Source organism: Lepidochelys kempii, chromosome 9 (genome assembly GCF_965140285.1).
Source record: "Lepidochelys kempii isolate rLepKem1 chromosome 9, rLepKem1.hap1, whole genome shotgun sequence".
Lineage (NCBI taxonomy): Eukaryota > Metazoa > Chordata > Testudines > Cheloniidae > Lepidochelys > Lepidochelys kempii.
In genome coordinates this window covers 771,937-791,202 of record NC_136388.1, presented here as the reverse complement: position 1 = coordinate 791,202, position 19,266 = coordinate 771,937, and the positions used below count along the sequence as shown (strand labels likewise).

At 44.8% G+C, this 19,266-nt stretch overlaps 1 protein-coding gene across 1 annotated transcript in view; it reads left to right on the top strand.

Annotated features, from left to right (window-relative positions):
- Positions 1-19,266, top strand: part of BDH1 (3-hydroxybutyrate dehydrogenase 1) — a 47,013-nt gene that overhangs the window by 4,341 nt on the left and 23,406 nt on the right. Inside the window, exons 2-3 of the mRNA XM_073358977.2 lie at positions 9,862-9,993; positions 16,782-16,854. Coding sequence (XP_073215078.1) covers positions 9,908-9,993; positions 16,782-16,854 — 159 coding nt within the window. The 5' untranslated portion in view covers positions 9,862-9,907. The remainder of the gene's footprint in view (positions 1-9,861; positions 9,994-16,781; positions 16,855-19,266) is intronic.

Sequence of the window (19,266 nt, the reverse complement as noted above, 5' to 3'; positions counted from 1 at the left end):
CCTTAGGTCAACTTACTGTGGTGTCTACACCACCCTGGGTTGACGGGAAAGCGATCTGCGGTCAATTTTGTGGGTCTTCTCTAGACCTGCATTGATCACCATGGTGTTGATCCTGGGTAAGGGTAGACATGCCCCCAGTCTGTTCCGTATAAGGACTTGTCTACATTAGGGATTTTTTACGTGAGAATGGCTGCCTTGGTGCAGCTAAACTTGTGCAACCCCCCCACTGTAAATACAGTGCACCAATGGGATTTCCCCTAATCTGAAACTGGGATAATTGCACTGGTGTAAACCCTGTCCAACCAATGCAGTCAACTATTATAACTGACCTGGTAGAACATATGAAATCACTACTAGTAAAGTTTGCAGATAACATACAAATTGGTGGTGTGGCAAATATTGATGGGGTCAGGTCAGTTATAGAGGCTGATCTGGACTTCTTGGTAAGGTGGCTCATTTGAACAACGTGTTTTAATATAGCCAAATCCACATAGGAACAAAGACTGTAGGTCAGAGCGAGTATCCTGGAATGCAGTGACACCAACAAGGACGTAGAGGTCACGACAGATAGCCAATGAGCATGAGTCCGGTACATAAGAAGGTTAATGCAATCCTGGGTGTATAAGCAGGAGTAGGGATGTGCTATTACCTCTGTAACAGCACTGGCAAGATCATTACTGGAATAGTGTGTCCAGTTTTGGTGACCACACTTCAAAAACCATGTTGAAAAATAGTAAAAGAGCTACAAAAATTATTCCACTTCTAGAAAACCTACCTGATATGAGAGACATAAGAAGCTTGATCTATTTAGTTTATCCAAGAGTTGGTTAAGAGGGGACTTGATCACAGTCTACATCTACCTACCTGGGAAGAGATTTCTGATGGAAGAGGGCTATTTCATCTAGAAGAAAAAGGCCTAACAAGATCCAATGGTTGGAAATTGCAGCTAGAACTTTATTTCAGACTGGAAATAAAGTGCACATTTTTGATACTGAGGTAATTGACTACTGGAACAACGTACCTAGGGCTGTGGTGGATTCTCCATCACCTGCAGTCTTTAAATCAAGACTGGCTGTGTTTCTATTAGACATGTTCAGCCAGAAGTTATGGGCTTGCTGCAGAAGTTACAGAGTGAGGTCTGCTGGCCTGTGTAATGGAGAAAGTCAGACAAGATGATCATAATGGTCCCGTCTGGCCTGAACATCTCTGAATCTACACTGGGGCTTTGCACCAGTGCTGCACAGCTGCATTAGGGCTTTGCACCACTGCTGCACATCTATGCTAAGGTGCAACCGGTGTAAACATTCTTAGTGCTGGCCTCTGGTTTGCTAAGTCCATTTTGTGCTACTTGAGCAGAACAAAGTTGACATAAACTGGCACATGGAGAACCCCCCACACAGGGGAGCTCTTTGATGGCCTAGCTCTGCTGGCCCAGGAGGAGGCTGTCACCACAATCTCCCCGTGCCTGGTATAGGGGGAAGGTATGTCAGGTTGTGCCTGGGCAGGCAGGGAGTAGCAGAATGGAGCTCTGTGGGTTCAGCTCTTCACTGGCATCCCATCACTCAGAGACCTGTGGCATAAATTACAGGTGCTTCTCAGCAGCTCTGATTTACACCAGGGCTTGGTGATATGCATCCGGAAAGCTGCCACCAGCCTCCTGACACAGAAACTTGGACTCAGCTGAGAATCTAACCCTTTATATAAACAAACAGTAAGATGTTAATTAGGCAGAGAATGCATATTCCATCCACATTTTCATGGCTGCAAAGGCTTCTTCAGAGTAATCCTGGATCTCTCTATGTAGTTAGGGACTTAAAAACAACAACTGGTAAATATGTACCTATGTCTAGAGATAGCAGAATCTCAGCTACATTGATGTATGTTTCTGTAACTAAATACACAGTGATCCTAATAGAGCAGAGGAGCCCTTCCATTGATATGGGTTTATCTGGTGTGTTTAATCCCCTTCCTGTCTTTGAGCTTTTAGGGCAGGGACTAAAATATGCTACATCAATAAGCCTTCTTTAAATTTGAATGAGTTAAAGGGTGCTGCGTTTTTACTTATATACAGAATGAAGGGGAAACATCTTTAACTTTTGAGGTCTACTCAAGCCTTTTCAATATGTCACAATATCCTCACTGCATTAAGTTCCTATATTATATTCAGTCTTTTCAGGGGTGTGAGTACTGGTACTTACATTTTTCCAAATATAAGTACTTTCAGTTTCTCTTGTGCAGAGATGGATTTGCCTGAATTACTTTTGGTTTTAATTTAGCTATCAGGTGCAGAGGGAATAGTTTCTTCATTTAGACTAATTCATTGAACGTTGAGAAACTGATGGGGAATTGAAAAAAAACAGAAAATCTTGTTTTCGTCATCTCATCATTGAATAAAGACAGGTGGGAGACTAGCTCTAAAAGCCTTGAAGCATGTGGGGCCAGATGATCATAGGGATTTGGGCACCTAAGGATACAGACAAGCACCTAGACAGGTTTCCGAGTAACAGCTGTGTTAGTCTGTATTCGCAAAAAGAAAAGGAGTACTTGTGGCACCTTAGAGACTAACACATTTATTTGAGCGTAAGCTTGCTCACGAAAGCTTATGGTCAAATAAACTGGTTAGTCTCTAAGGTGCCACAAATACTCCTTTTCTTTTTGACAAGCACCTAGTGGATTTTCAGAAGCACCTGTGGTTAGGTGCCTAACCCCCTTTGATTTCCACTCCCATTGATTCCAATGGGAGTTAGGCACTGAACTTGCTTATGTGCTTTTGAAAATCCCAGTAGGTACCAGTGTGCATCTTTAGGCATCTAAATACCATTGACAGTGTGGCCCGTGGTGTCAAGAAAGTCAGTTCTCTAGCTACCGTGACTATTTCCTTTGTTTAATAAATCAGTTAATTTTAAATGCAAAACATTTTTTTCTCGTGTATTGAAGGACATTTAAGATAATTTTTTAACTAATAAAAATAAAAATGCTGTCTTTCTACATTTTTAATTGAATTTCAGTTTCCAGGGCAGCTTGACACAAATCCCAAGTAAACAATTACCATCTAGGAAATCAGAAATGTGTTATTCACCAATTTCTAACATAATAAAAAAGTAAAAAATTAAGAATCTGAAAAAAGTATATCAAGATATATAATTGCTTAGCTCTCTGTGTACAGATGTAATTCATCCTCTTGGCTAGCAAAAGGAAGTACAAAATGTTGTGTAAAGGCTCTCTTTATTTGGAAATCCACACATTTTAATGACAGGTTTCAGAGTAGCAGCCGTGTTAGTCTGTATCCGCAAAAAGAACAGGAGTACTTGTGGCACCTTAGAGACTAACAAATTTATTTGAGCATAAGCTTTCATGGGCTAAAACCCACTTCATCCGATTATACAGTGGAAAATACAGTAGGAAGATATATATATACACACACAGAACATAAAACAATGGGTATCATCCACGCTATAATGAGAGTGATCAGGTAAAGTGAGCTATTACCAGCAGGAGAGAAAAAAACAACCTTTTGTAGTCATAATCAAGATGGGCCATTTCCAGCAGTTGACAAGAACGTGTGAGGAACAGTAGGGGGAAAAAAAGAGACTGCTCACTGGAATTAATTTGCAAACTGGACACGATTAAATTAGGCTTGAATAAAGACTGGGAGTGGATGGGTCATTACATAAAGTAAAACTATTTCCCCATGTTTATTTTTCCCCCCTACTGTTCCTCACACATTCTTGTCAACTGCTGGAAATGGCCCATCTTGATTATCACTACAAAAGGTTTTTTGGTTTTTTTTCTCTCCTGCTGGTAATAGCTCAGCTTACCTGATCACTCTCGTTATAGTGTGTATGATAACACTCATTGTTTCATGTTCTCTGTGTATATATTGTGACAAAGTTCCTCCTCTATCTTGGTGGTCTTGCGCTTATTGGCGGATTTGCTCGCCTTGGAGCTTCACGGCAGCCCTCAGTTTGGCCATTTTCATGAACCCACAATCCAGGTCAACTCCTCCTTTGTCTGACCAGGAGTTGGGAGGTTTGGGGGGAATCCAGGCCCGCTCTCTACTCTGGGTTCCAGCTCAGGGCCCTGTGGAATGCAGCTGTCTAGAGTGCCTCCTGGAACAGCTGTGTGCCCTGGTCTACTTCCCCATGGCTTCCTCCCAACACTTTTTTTATCCTCACCATAGGACCTTCCTCCTGGTGTCTGATAATGCTTGTACTCCTCAGTCCTCCAACAGTATGCCTTCTCACTCTCAGTTCCTCACACGCATGCCACAAACTGAAGTGAGCTCCTTTTTAAACCCAGATGCCCTGATTAGCCTGCCTTAATTGATTCTAGCAGCTTCTTGATTGGCTGCAGATGTTCTAATCAGCCTGTCAGTCTTAATTGTCTCCAGAAGGTTCCTGATTGTTCTGGAACCTTCCCTGTTAACACCTCTCCCTCCTGAAAGCTGTTGTGTTATACCTTCTGATTGCGTTGTTTTGTTGCTAAGTTTTTCTTTATCCTTTTGTATTCTTTGTAATTGTTACAAATAAATTTCCTTTCTGGTTCAAAAAAAAAAAAAAAAAAAAAAAAAAAAAAACCTTCCCTGTTAACACCTCTCCCTCCTGAAAGCTGTTGTGTTATACCTTCTGATTGCGTTGTTTTGTTGCTAAGTTTTTCTTTATCCTTTTGTATTCTTTGTAATTGTTACAAATAAATTTCCTTTCTGGTTCAAAAAAAAAAAAAAAAAAAAACCTTCCCTGTTAACACCTCTCCCTCCTGAAAGCTGTTGTGTTATACCTTCTGATTGCGTTGTTTTGTTGCTAAGTTTTTCTTTATCCTTTTGTATTCTTTGTAATTGTTACAAATAAATTTCCTTTCTGGTTCAAAAAAAAAAAAAAAAAAAAAAAAAAAAAAACCTTCCCTGTTAACACCTCTCCCTCCTGAAAGCTGTTGTGTTATACCTTCTGATTGCGTTGTTTTGTTGCTAAGTTTTTCTTTATCCTTTTGTATTCTTTGTAATTGTTACAAATAAATTTCCTTTCTGGTTCAAAAAAAAAAAAAAAAAAAAAAAAAAAAAAAACCTTCCCTGTTAACACCTCTCCCTCCTGAAAGCTGTTGTGTTATACCTTCTGATTGCGTTGTTTTGTTGCTAAGTTTTTCTTTTATCCTTTTGTATTCTTTGTAATTGTTACAAATAAATTTCCTTTCTGTTTCAAAAAAAAAAAAAAAAAAACCTTCCCTGTTAACACCTCTCCCTCCTGAAAGCTGTTGTGTTATACCTTCTGATTGCGTTGTTTTGTTGCTAAGTTTTTCTTTTATCCTTTTGTATTCTTTGTAATTGTTACAAATACATTTCCTTTCTGTTTCAGAAAAAAAAAAAAAAAAAAAAAAAAAACCTTCCCTGTTAACACCTCTCCCTCCTGAAAGCTGTTGTGTTATACCTTTTGATTGCGTTGTTTTGTTGCTCAGTTTTTTTTTATCCCTTTGTATTCTTTGTAATTGTTACAAATAAATTTCCTTTCTGTTTCAAAAAAAAAAAAAAAAAAAAAAAAAAAACCTTCCCTGTTAACACCTCTCCCTCCTGAAAGCTGTTGTGTTATACCTTTTGATTGCGTTGTTTTGTTGCTCAGTTTTTTTTTTTATCCCTTTGTATTCTTTGTAACTGTTACAAATAAATTTCCTTTCTGTTTCAAAAAAAAAAAAAAACCTTCCCTTTTACCTTACCCAGGGAAAAGGGACCTACTTAACCTGGGGCTAATATATCTGCCTTCTTTCACTCTCCTGTAGCCATCTGGCCTGACCCTGTCACATTATGCGCAAATAAATTTGTTAGTCTATAAGGTGCCACAAGTACTCCTGTTCTTTTTACACATTTTAATGATTACCAACCAATGAGAATGTTTAGGAACAGAACTAAAACATACAAATGCAAAACAAGATTAAAATCAGCTACTTCAATGAAGGATTTCCTGCTTCTTGATTTAAATCATTATTGAAATCAGTGATTTAAAATCACTTGGATTTAAACCCGTCCATCCCGGGGAGAAGCACTGAGGAAGTGGAGCTGCTGGGATCCCTGCTTTTCGCTCCCAGCAGCCTTGGAAGAGGGAAAGCAGTCATCTCTCCCCCCCCCATCGCCCTTCCTCCTCCATGTGACAGTGAGCAAAGGAGGGAGACAGAATAAATGCAGCCTGCCATTGCTTTAACATAGGCCTGGTTCAAGAACAACCAAGCCTCGCTGGAAAGCTCCTTGTTAGCAAGACCCTAAATTCAGCGTGCTGGTGTAATGACCGCCCCCCCCCACCCTGCCAGGGGCATCGGCTGGCATTGGACACTACCAGTGCAGGCCTCTGAGACAAAGGAGTAACTCCCTTACGGGGAGCAGTCATTTCAGAACAAGGGTGTGGGTTTGTGGAGAGAGATCAGATTATAGCTGGGGGAGGGGCTGTGATGTGCCCCCTGCAGACCCATGGTTCCCCAGCGGCTCACTGGCTAGAATGGCTAGGGCTCCCAGATGTGGGCTCAGCCCATCCGTCCTTTCCTGTGGGGCTCCTGATTGCGTGTATGCAGCTCTCCAAGCCCCAGGGGCAGGGGAGACCTGGGTTCCTGGGAGTGCAGTTCATCCAGCGTGCAGGGAGAGACACAAGTGGAGACCGGGGAGCACCCCGGGAGGGGGAACATAACGGGGGTAGGGGGGGCCCAGGAAGGGAGGTGTAATGGGGGACATGGCTCCGGGGGATGTAACTTGGGGACAGGGCTCCAGAGGGGCATGGGGGCAGGGTGTACAGGCCCTGAAGGAGGGAAGTAATGAGGGGACAGAGACTGTAGGGGGGGAGTGAAGAGGAGGGGGGAGAAGCTAATCACCCTGTTTCTCCTCAGCCCGCCCCCCTCCCTGAGGCACCGAGGTGTCACCTCTTCCCACTGAGGGCCTCAGGCTGGCTGTGCCCAGCAGAGACTGGAGGAGAGACATTCTCCTGCCCACAGAGCAGCCACCCCAGGGGCTGGAGGTGTCGTGCATGGGAGCTGTGACTAGGACAGGTCGGGGGGAGGGTCAGTCAGGGAGCCCTGTGCGGCAGCCAGCGGCTTTGCAGTGTTTGTAAAAGTGTAAATAACAAGGTAAGCAAAGAACATTGGGAGCCTGCACCCGACCTGCCCCCTCCACAGTACCTGGCTTTGGAGCAGATACAGCAGCATCGAAGCCTGCCTTGGGGAGGCGGGGCTTGGGCCTTTGCAGCTGTGACTTTGGCAACCCAGTCTGAACCAACCTGGCGTGTTTGTATCACGAGGCTGATGTGACCAAGCCCTGACAGCGCAATGCATGGTGCAAAGTCACCCTTGCCGGGCTAGGGCATCACCCTGCAATTTCTCTGGGCTCACTGCAGCTCCCATTCAATGAGAACCCCTTTGCTGCTCCTGGACACAGCTCTAAAGCTATTCTCCCATCAATACAACGGGTTTACAACTAGCAGAAATTAACTGCAGGGGGACACAGGCACAAAAATCTCGAGCAGGCACATGGGATTTTCAATATCACATGGGACCAATGCCCGTCTGCTCTAGTATCTACAGCCCAGCTAATCCCTCTGGAGTGCTCAGCACCGCACAGGATTGAGCCCTCATTTCCTGGCCAGGCTCTGGCCGGCTGCTCAGACCCACAGACTGTTGTGTCTCCTGCATGCTGTGCTCCAAAGCAGGTTTTACTGGACCGGTCACTCTCCATTGACAATATGAGGGTCAGCAAGCTAGTACTGTACGTTTCACATGGCAGTCCCTAGTGCAGGGAGCCTGTGGGCGTGAGCAGAGCAGAGAGGGGGTTGGGGGAGAAGGGAAGGGCAACCAAGGGTGAGGAGAGGGGAACAGCAGATTAAAGGGAAGGAGCAGAGTAGATTTCGTGGTGGGAAGGCAGATAGAACAGAGGATGGGGGCGGGGCAGAGCAGGTACAATGGGGAGTTGAGTGTGCCTATACAATAGGGGTGAGGATGGGAGGAAGAGCAGATGTAACAGGGAGGGGCAGAGCAGGCACAACAGAGCTGGAAGAGAAGCAAAGGAAGAGGAAATCGACTGGGAGACACCAACCCCCTTCTCCAGTCCTCCAAGTCACATGGGAATGCACCATAACCTCCTTCCCTCCTGTGTTACTTCCATCAGGAACACAGCTGGCTCTCCCTGAGACACATGAGGAGAGAGGGGAGGTAGCTGTCATTCCAGAGAGTGCTCTGTTTAATGTACGGTTTCAGAGCAACAGCCGTGTTAGTCTGTATTCGCAAAAAGAAAAGGAGTACTTGTGGCACCTTAGAGACTAAATTGGTTAGTCTCTAAGGTGCCACAAGTACTCCTTTTCTGTTTAATGTAACAGCTGTTCCTGGCTCTGGCTGTGTGGGGCAGACAGATGACACCAAGGGGGGAGTTCAGAGTATGGGCAGAAAGCTGCTCTCCCACCCATGGAAAGGGGTGGGATGGACAGCATTGGAAGTAGCGAGTACAAATCAGGGGAGAAAACCCCAATCATCTTCCCTTCCTTTGCAACCATCCCATGACATGCAGCCAGGCTCCATGTGACCTGGGCTGAAATCCATCTGCTCTGCACTTTGGCAGTTGTGCAATGATGTACATAGAGTTAAAATTCTTCTACACAAAATGCTCATACCCTGAAGCCTGAGGGTTTATTACCCTTGTTATCATTATCTCTGCTTCCATAGATGTAGAGTTTATGAATGGTCATAAAATGTTCTTGGATTTTTTAAAAAAATCTAGACAGCATTAGTAGTTCTGCTCACCCCCATGCCACTGTATCTCCACTGTCTGACCACAGAAGGTATTCCTCTCCTTTCTTCTCAATGTATTGCCCGTCAGTTTCATGCAGTAATCTTCTCACCTGAGCATCAGTGGCAGAACAGACCTGAGCAATGATGGAACCTTTGATCTGTATGAGAACCCCGAAGTTCAGATGCTTATGGGAACCCGGAAAACCTGAGTTTGTAAAGCTGTCTAGCACAAACTTTCATGAGAACAGGCTTTCTTGCAAGATTTCCAGTATTTCCCTCTTCTGACCAAACTGTAAAGGCCCTCACAACAACACCTTTCATGGAATGTTCTCATTTCTGGCCAACCTCTGTTTCCAGACAGACCCCAGAAGTGCAATAACAGCGTAAAATAAAATATCTATCTATCTATCTACACACACATTAAAACTGGACCAGTATTTTCCAGCTTAAAAGAAAAAAGGTTTGATTCAGGTTTTAGGAGAAAATTGAGATCAGATTTTGTTTTATACAAAATTGATTCAGTCTTGGAAAGGCCCCTTGTTCTTATCTCCTGCTTTTGTGCAGTTTTCGTTTTTAGAATACCCTTTTCAGTGACTTCCTGGGCTTGGATCTGTATTGCCAGCCATTTGGGGCATTACATTTCAAAGAGCTGCACACATTTTTTAGCCAACTGGCTACCACTGGCATTAAAGCCCAGGGAATGTTTTGAAAATATAGGATTTAACTTTGCTGAGTACACTGGATTTACATTAAAATGGTAAAGTATTTCAGACAGCTGACTTAAAACTATGTTACTTGAGGAATTAATTTATTTTTTTTCTAAATGTTTAAGAAAATGCAGAGATTAGGAAGCAATAAATCAATGAAAATGGAGATTTTTTTTTGTAAAATGACCCATTGCTTTTCTGTTTGCTTAAACCCCTTCACTTTAAAAAAAAAAAATAATAAGTAGTTTAAACTGGTAGATGTTGCTTGAGCTATTTATCTCTCTGTGTGGGGTGGAGGGGGGAAAAGATGAGCCTACTTTGGACTTCATTTTATTGTTAAAATACTAGGAGTCAGCATGACTATAAAAGTACAGAGCAAATAAAGGAGAGGTGCTTTCTTGTGTTTCAGAGCTAAAGGAGAAAGAGCTTGCTGTTGGTACAGTTTGTGGACTGCAATGATGCTGGCTACCAGGATATCCCGGCCTCTGTCACTTTTATCTATGAAAACTCTGAATTTCAGGGACATTGGAAATGGTCTCAGGTAAGGAACCTGGGGGGCATGGGAGAGTGTGAGGTCTAGCGTGACACACACATCAAGGCTCCAACGTGGCTCCTTCATTTCAATGGGATTAGTTATTTGCGTGAGTAGGAACCAGTTGCGTCTGTAAGAGTTAGTCCCAGTTCCTCAGCTGCAATGTATTTCTGTGACTCTATTAAACAGGTACTGAAACAAATAAAACAACAGAGAAATTTGGAAGGGAGGGAGGGAGTTGTTTATGAAGATGACCTGGACAAAGTAATGAAGTTGCTTCTCTCTAAATGCAAGCAGAAGATTAACCATTTAGATCTATAATCCTGGCTCAGACAAAACCCCCTCTTAATTCGGACCCAAAGTCTGATCTGAGTTTGACTGGTCTAAATTCAGAGTAACTCCCCTCACTTTACAGGACTTGTTCTCAGAATTGGACTCGCAGTGAGAGCTGTGCTTGAGCTAAGACTGCAAGGTTTGGTCTGAAATTCAGGAATTTGAATGGAGGAATCAAATTGGAAAATTAGGTTGGAGTCTAAACTCCTGTATCCCACAAATGCTGTCTAAATATGTCACTGATTTATAAATAAAGACAGGTGTTGGATAATGAAGTCAGATGTTTGTAGCCCAGCAGAATTTCATTTTAAATTATAGTGTAAAAAATGGCTTCATTTGTTCACTTTCAGGGCCAATTCTAGCTAACATTTCTGACCAAGCATAGCACTTGCTGCCGTGAGTAGTCCTTTAAGGTCAATGGGACAATGTTTAGTAGCAAATGTTTGCAGGATCAGGCCCTGAAAAAGGACTTAAATGTTATGAAGGATCGTCTTTCCAACTCAAGTTAAATAACAAGAACTGTTGTTAGAACTCACTTGTTTTCTTTTATGTAATTTTTTAGATTTACACTGAAATCTCCATCCTTTCCTCTTGGCACTTTTACAACAATTAAATCGTACTTTATAACAATAGAATCAGGGCATGAGGACTGACACACAACCAAGTCCTCCTCCAAATTCATAATGCACGATATTGACCTGTCACAGTAATATTAACTCTAATGTGCCCACAACTGACTATATCTGCTGTTCCTAAATCCACCTCCCACACCAGGGCCAGATCCGAAGCTGGCTGAAGTCAATGAGAGTCTTGCCACTGACTTCAATGGGCTTGGATCAAGCCCTGAATGTCCAAGATAAATGAGAGACCAGTTCGGGGAGGGAATATATTTTATTGGACCACCTTCTGTTGGTGAGAGAAATGAGCTCTTCTTCATGAAGAAAGAAGTACTTTATAGCATACCTGGAAAGTTAATTAATCCTGGCTATAGATATAAAATGATGGGGTCTAAATTGGCTGTTACCACTCAAGAAAGAGATCTTGGAGTCATTGTGGATAGTTCTCTGAAAACATCCACTCAGTGTGCAGCGGCAGTCAAAAAACTGAACAGCATGTTGGGAATCGTTAAGAAAGCGATGATAATAAGACAGAAAATATCATATTTACTCTATACAAATCCATGGTTCGCCCACACCTTGAATACTGCATGCAGATATGGTCACCCCATCTCAAAAAAATATATTGGAATTGGAAAAGATTCAAAAAAGGTCAACAAAAATGATTAGGGGTATGGAACGGCTGCTGTATGAGGAGAGATTAAGAAGACTGGGACTTTCCAGCTTGGAAAAGAGACAACTAAGGGGAGATATGATAGAGGTCTATAAAATCACGACTGGTGTGGAGAAAGTAAATAAGGAAGTGTTATTTACTCCTTCACCAAATGAAATTAAAAGGCAGCAGATTTAAAACAAATAAAAGGAAGTATTTTTGACAGAACGCACAGTCAACCAGTGGAACTCCTTGCCAGAGGATGTTGTGAAGGCCAAGACTATAATAGGGTTCAAAAAAGAAGTAGATAAGTTCATGGAGGGTAGGTCCATCAATGGCTATTAACCAGGATGGACAGGAATGGTGTCCCTAGTCTCTGTTTGCCAGAAGCTGTGAATGGGCGACAAGATGGATGACTTGATGATTACCTGTTCTGTTCATTCCCTCTGGGGCACCTGGCATTGGCCACTGTCGGAAGATGGACCTTTGGTCTGACCCAGTCTGGCCGTTTTTATGTTCTTATGTTCTGGCTCTGATGGCCCCAGGTGAGTTCCAGGGATGCGGGTGGGAGGGAGCGGCTTCACAGAGAACACTGTGCCAGCAGCCCCGCCCAGGCCAAACCAGGAGGGCCACAGCCTGACTCTGTGGTGGTACATGGGGAGAGAGGCGGCCAGGCTCCCAGGAAGCCACCTACCAAGCATTCAGGTTCGTAGGAAGCACCAGGAAATAGTTCTGTTCCATTTGCCATGTGTGTCTGGAAGATGTGGGGGCCACATCAAACCAATGGCAGCTCGCAGGCTTTGCATTTGTGGCCCCTCAATACTAGTCAATAATGGCCCAGCCTTGGACTCTTCACTCAGGCAAAACTCCCACTGACTTTGTTTATCAGACCATCTCACTTTGAACCCAGCCCTGAAAGGCGCTGAGTCTGCCCCTGCTGATGGTAGAGGGCCTTGGACTTTGGGGGCGGGGGGTTGCCTGAGTGAAGAGTGTGGGATTGGACCCTAAAAAACATTGGAAGCTTTGGCATTGGTTACTAATGACTTCGCAGATGGCTCATGGAGCTGACAGTTTTAAACACTGAAGACTGAACAACTTTGTAGAGATTTCTTGTACAAACAGCATGAAACTTTGGTCCAGATACTGCAGTCAGCCCCACCCAGGCAGACACCTGCACCCAGGAGGAGCCCAGTGGGGCTACGGTCACCTTTGCTCACAATACATTTCTGTTTCCTAAATGCACACCTTGTTTCTCTACTCTGCATGTTCTAACGCACACACGGACTGCTAGCCAGAGCTTCAATGGAAGTCTCACCGTTGACATGAATGGTAGTGCTGTTGCATAGTCAATGCTTTAATGCAATGGGATAACGTTTTGCACACTTGAATCATGACAAATTCTGTCTGAGATTTGCATATAGATAAATTAATCAAAGCTAATAGATTAAAGAGGACAAATTAAATTCCATAACCCTCAGCTCACTGTAGAGTCAAAGGTGTCTGATGTGCTCGCTAGAATTCAGTTGTTGTATAAGGCTGATTAAACCTACTTCACACCATAAAAGCACATTAAGAGGCCGAGCATCATGCACATTTGCTGGGACTTTCCTTTGCTGGCATCAGTACTGATCAGCAACTGACCTTCATTTCACTCGGCTACCCCACAAAACAAGATACAGTAACTCCTCACTTAACGCTGTAGTTATGTTCCTGAAAAATGCAACTTTAAGCAAAACGATGTTAAGCGAATCCAATTTCCCTCTAAGAATTAATGTAAATGGGAGGGGGGCGGTGTTAGGTTCCAGGGAAATTTTTTTCACCAGACAAAAAAACCATATATATACACACACACACGCACAGTATAAGTTTTAAACAAACAATTTAATACTGTATACAGCAATGATGAGTGTGAAGCTTGGCTGAGGAGGTGAAGTAAGAGGGTGGGATATTTCCCAGGGAATGCCTTACTGCAAAATGATGAACAAGCATTCGGCTGAGCCCTCAAGGGTTAACACATTGTTAATGTAGCCTCACACTCTACCCTGTGTGAGAGAGAGAGAGACACACGCATTGCCCCTTTAAGTATGCTGACCCCACTTAAGTACTTTGCCTTTTTAAGTAGATCAGCAAGTTGAGAGAGCAGCTGCGGCCAGCAAGCTCCCTCTGTCCTGAGCCCTGTCGTGTCCCCACCCTGCCCTATATGGAGAAGGGGTAGGCTGGGTGCAGGAGTGGGGGGAGGGGGACACCCTGACATTAGCCCTCCTCTTCCCCCCACCCCGCACAGTAACCAGGAGCAGCTCCAAGGCAGAGGGCAGGAGCAGCACATGGCAGTGGGGGGAGGGTCAGCTGAATTGCCGGCAATTGGTAGCCTGGCCAGCGGCTGCCACACAGGGAACTTAGGGGGGTGGGGCGCTGATGGGGGGGGCTGCTGGTCCACCCTGGCTCCAAGCCCCCACCTGCTAGCTCCAACGGGCTGCTCTTCCTGCAAGCAGTGGACAAAGCAGGCGACTGCCACAACATTATAAGGGAGCATTGTGCAACTTTAAACGAGCATGTTCCCTAATTGATCAGCAACTAAACAATGTTAACCGGGATGACTTTAAGTGAGAACTTATTGTAGACCAAATTCACAGTAATCTGCAAAAGTAATCTGCAACAGCACAGAGACAACAGTCAATCAATGTGTTTTAAGTAAATCGCAAACGAAAGATGACTTTGAAAAATAAAAATGTTTCATGCAACTAAGATGAACATTATGAAAAGGTTGTGAGCTGCTAGAATACATAAAGATGTTTAGCTAGAGAAATGAAAGCCCCAGGCCAGGATCTCAGTTCAGTATTCTTAGACACAGCCAGTTTGTGACCTGCGCCTGACCTCCGCACCAATTAACCCTCTTCATGCTTGGCTTCTGCTATTTCAAGAGGACGCAGGGCTTGTGACACTGCAACTGAGGTAGAGAAGGAGCTGGCCTGTGGAATGGCAGGTGAACTGTAGTAACCCGATCGGTCAAACTTGCCAATATCAGTTCCGTCCAACTAGGAGAGGATTCCACCTTACCCGACTGATTCGTAGCGCCTTTCCTGTCACAGCTCCATCCAGCCCTAGATGCAGCAGAAGAAGCTGAGTATGTGTAGATCTTTGTACAACGTGCTGCAGCATCACACGCATTGTTTAGGGGGGACCTCTGGCATCTGATGAGAATCTGCTTGCAAGTAGCTGAACCAATTTACGAGAGAAAGAGAGCACTGCTCCCTGGGGAAAAGTGTTTGAGAGACCCAGCCAGGGGATAGCTAATGAAGCACAGAGGGAAGCTGAAATACTTGCAGGGAACCGAGGGGAGAGAGCCAGGAGACTGTAGCAAGATGCAGCCCAGAGGCAGCAATAACAGTGAGTGAAGGAAACAGAAAGAAACTGACACAGCCCAGAGGAGAGATGATTGCTTGGGGAAGGAATTTGGATTGCTCTCATGGATGTTCTGACTGAGCCCTGGCTTTAAACGATCTTTGTAAGCTGAGGGAAGAGCTAAGCGAGTGAGTTGTTGCCAGTCACACAGCTTTTCTAATGGATGCTCATTCCGTGGAAAGCACCATCTCTTCCATGCCACACTGCATTTGGAAATGCAGTATGTCTGGAGATAAGCTGTACAGAGGGGATTGTAACCTGTATGGCAGGCATGGCTCAAAGCCACACAAGCTCTTAGTTAATTATTAAGAGGGGATGTGAGAACTCCATAAGAGCGTCTGATTGGTGCAGAGGCCAGGGCAAGAGAGGTGTTATTTAGGGGATGGGAGGGGCTGTAATTGAGGGTAATGAGGTAGAACTGAGTAAGGGAAATTTTAAGGGCATGCGACACTTGCAGATGTAAAAAGAAAAGGAGTACTTGTGGCACCTTAGAGACTAACCAATTTATTTGAGCATGAGCTTTCGTGAGCTACAGCTCACTTCATCAGTGAGCTGTAGCTCACTGTAGCTGTAGCTCACGAAAGCTCATGCTCAAATAAATTGGTTAGTCTCTAAGGTGCCACAAGTACTCCTTTTCTTTTTGCGAATACAGACTAACACGGCTGTTCCTCTGAAACTTGCAGATGTAGTGCGCTTTGAGTTAAACCAGCCTTCGGAGAGCGCAGTAGGGAAAGTGCTGCAGTCTGTCCACACTGACAGCTTCAAGCGCACTGGTGTGGCCACATTTGCGGCACTTGCAGCGGCATTGGGCGCCGTGCATTATGGGCAGCTATCCCAGCATGCAAGTGACTGTAACTTGCTTTTCAAATGGGAGTGGGGTGGAGTGTGACAGGGAGTGTGTTGTGTGTATGTGAGGGGAGAGAGAGAGTGGGGTTTTGGGGGGCTGAGAGCATGTCAGCATGCTGTCTTGTAAGTTCAGACAGCAGCAGACCCCCCTCCCCGCCCCCGCCTCCCCCTCTCCTTCCCCCTCTCTCTGACAGCATTTCACACTAATGGTTGCTTTGTCTTGGAGCAGGTAAGCATACTGGCTGTCAGAAACGGAGCTTTCAAAGGGCATATCCGCATTCCTGCAACGATTCCAAAACAATGACAAGAGTGGCCACTTGACTTAAAGGAATTATAGGACGTTTCCAGAGGCTGATCAGAGCGCAGTAATGCAAGACCTCGTCCACACTGGCGCCATGGCGCTCCAGCAGGGGCGCAGCAAACGTTCTTCCACTTGCACAGCAGCGCTGTAGCTGCAGAGTCAGAGCGCTCTACGTGCCTCGCCAGTGTGGACGGGTAGTGAGCTAGTGCGCCCGGGGCTCCTTTTTTGTGCTGTAACTCGCAAGCGTAACCAAGCCCTCAGCTGAATATCACAGACCGTCTCCTAACAGTGAGTTTTATTGGACTGTGGAATGATTGCCACCAAACCTGCTTTCTGTGTACTGTCCATTTCATGTTTGGGTGTATCTGTGTGCGTTAGATTAGTGACTGTTTCATAAGGTTCAGTAGTGGTATCCTGGCAGCTTCAGCTACTGGGAATAGCAACAAGTCTTTTGGGAAAAAATGCTTGACACAGTGGAGAAGAAATAGGTATAGGGAGATTTGCAGACCGAGCCCTCTGTTCTCAGATTACATCCTATGCCATGGACAGGAGCAAAACTAAATTACCTCTTTGTGGCTCTTGCCAAGGTTTCAAGGTCGGTGGCTGGGAGAAAGTCTGTATCTGATTGTTCTCGTTTCTCTTGCAGGCCTGTGCAAGGATTTTGCTTTCCTTTCTTGACTCCAAGTGGCAGACGTTCTTATGCAAGTGAAATAGATCAGGTGAGTGTGACAGTACTTTAAAACAGCTGTCTCTGACGAGCTAGGATTTTTAACACAAAGATAGAAACCTTGTGACAAAATTCTCCTCTCTGATCCGCACTACAGAGCCAGTGTTGGACCTCTCCAGCATATTCCACATTCTTTCCTAGTGTGTAGTGTCCACTGACGGAGAAGAACACGTGCTGTTAATGGGGGAATTGAACACCCAGACCAGTGTTTTTTCTACTACATTAGGAAGTCACCGGTTTGAAAGCTCCCCTCTAAGGAAGTTTATACAGTGTATACAGGACTATGTACAATAGTCCTGCCCCCGTGAGTGGATTTTAGGTGCAGAATTCTTGGCTGGTGGAAATTGGTGTAGCTCCACATTATGCTACTCTGAAACCTGACAATATGTTCTGTGGCACCTTGAGGAAGAAGAGGGGTTTACAGCGGACACATTGCCCAGTGGTTAGGGTGCTAGCCTGGGACTCAGAAGACCTAGGTTCAGTTCTCTGCTCTGGTACTTGCTTCCTAGGTGACCTTGGGCAAGTCACTTAGTCTCTCACATCCCTATGTGTGAAATTCTTTCCTTGATTTTAAGGCCAGACAGCACCATTACGTCAGTTAGTCTGACCACCTGTATAACACAGACCCAGTTACTCTGGTACTGAGCCCACTGACTTTTGGGAATAATAGCACTTGTGGTGAGGATACAGCACTTCAAGGATTGTGCGTCGCTCACACGCTCTGGTCTTGGGACCTGCCATAGATAGTGTCCTTGGTCACAGTTCTACCTTCTTACTGTGCTGGGTGCCCTGGTGTCTGGATTTCAGGGGCTGGGAGCATTGTGGTCTGTGAAGCACTTTGGGATGAAAGCACCATGTAAATGCCAAGGAGCATTTTTCCATGTGCATAGTGCACCTCCCAAACACTCACCACGGGGCAGTGTTTAAAACGTGTTTTCTGACAGAAAATCTCCATGGCCATAGTACCAGGCACAATTATTTGTATTGCTGTAAATTACAGTTAATTAAGGGTCAGATCCTGCCCTGTGCCCTGCGTGGTGGGCAGCCATGCACCTGCTGGAGTCCTCAGGAGCACAGCTAGATCAGCCTGCCCAAATGCCTCCTGGGAATCACTGGGGTGTACTGGCTGAGCAGTACCCTACCCCACGCTCACTTTAGTGAAGGTACCATGTGCTCCCCCTTTGGTACACAGATAGCACTGTTAGCTGATCAGGGGCATGGCCCCATCCCTCCTCATCTCCTTCCCGACAGCTAGTGCCTACCTGCTGGAGCACCGGAAGGGCCATGTTCCCCGATATGCTTGTGGCCAGGCATAGGGAAGGGAAAGCTGCTTGTACCCTCCTGCCTTTGCACATGGCACAGGCCTGACATTATAATAATTCCTGACTGCATTAATCACAGATGCTGCTCCAACCCCGAGTGGCTGACGGAATCTTGTGGAGAGTTCGGTCAGACTAGCTAATGTCATTGTCGCTCAGCCCCAGTGTGCCCTGGGGGAAGCCAAGTGTCTAGTTTTCAACAGAGGCCACGGTAAATGGTTCTTAACTAATGGTACCAATAGCAGCACCCTCTCTATGTGTAATGCCTGGCGCAAATTGGGCCAGCACATCAAACCTAGACACAGTGGCCTGGGCCTATATCTAATCAAAATGGCGGAGTCAATTCCTTTGCTCCTAAAGGATGTCAGAGCACTTCACACACTACTTACAGGGATTTGAACATCCTCCACCACTGACCTCCAGCCATTCAATGCTCTTAGGAGGAGACGTGAATATTAACTTTCCCTTTTTGACCTTCATAATGAAAAATAGCTAGGCAAAATAATATCTTACATTAACCAACTGGTTTCCCATCCAAATATTAAATATTAATATTAAATATTTCCCATCCAAATATTAAACCAGTCAGATTCTGCTTAGCTTATGAGATCTGCTGAAATTGTAACTAGAGGAAAGGAGGACTTGTAGCACCTTAAAGACTAACAAATTTATTTGAGCATAAGCTTTTGTGAGCTACAGCTCACTTCATCGGGTGCATTCAGTGGAAAATACAGTGGGGAGATTTATATACACAGAGAACATGAAACAACGGGTGTTACCATACACACTGTAACGAGGGTGATCACTTATGCTCAAATAAATTGGTTAGTCTCTAAGGTGCCACAAGTACTCCTTTTCTTTTTGCGAATACAGACTAACACGGCTGTTACTCTGGGTATGTCTACACTACGGAATAAGGTCGAATTTATAGAAGTCGGTTTTTTAGAAATCGGTTTTATATATTCGAGTGTGTGTGTCCCCACAGAAAATGCTCTAAGTGCATTAACTCGACGGAGCGCTTCCACAGTACTGAGGCTAGAGTCGACTTCCGGAGCGTTGCACTGTGGGTAGCTATCCCACAGTTC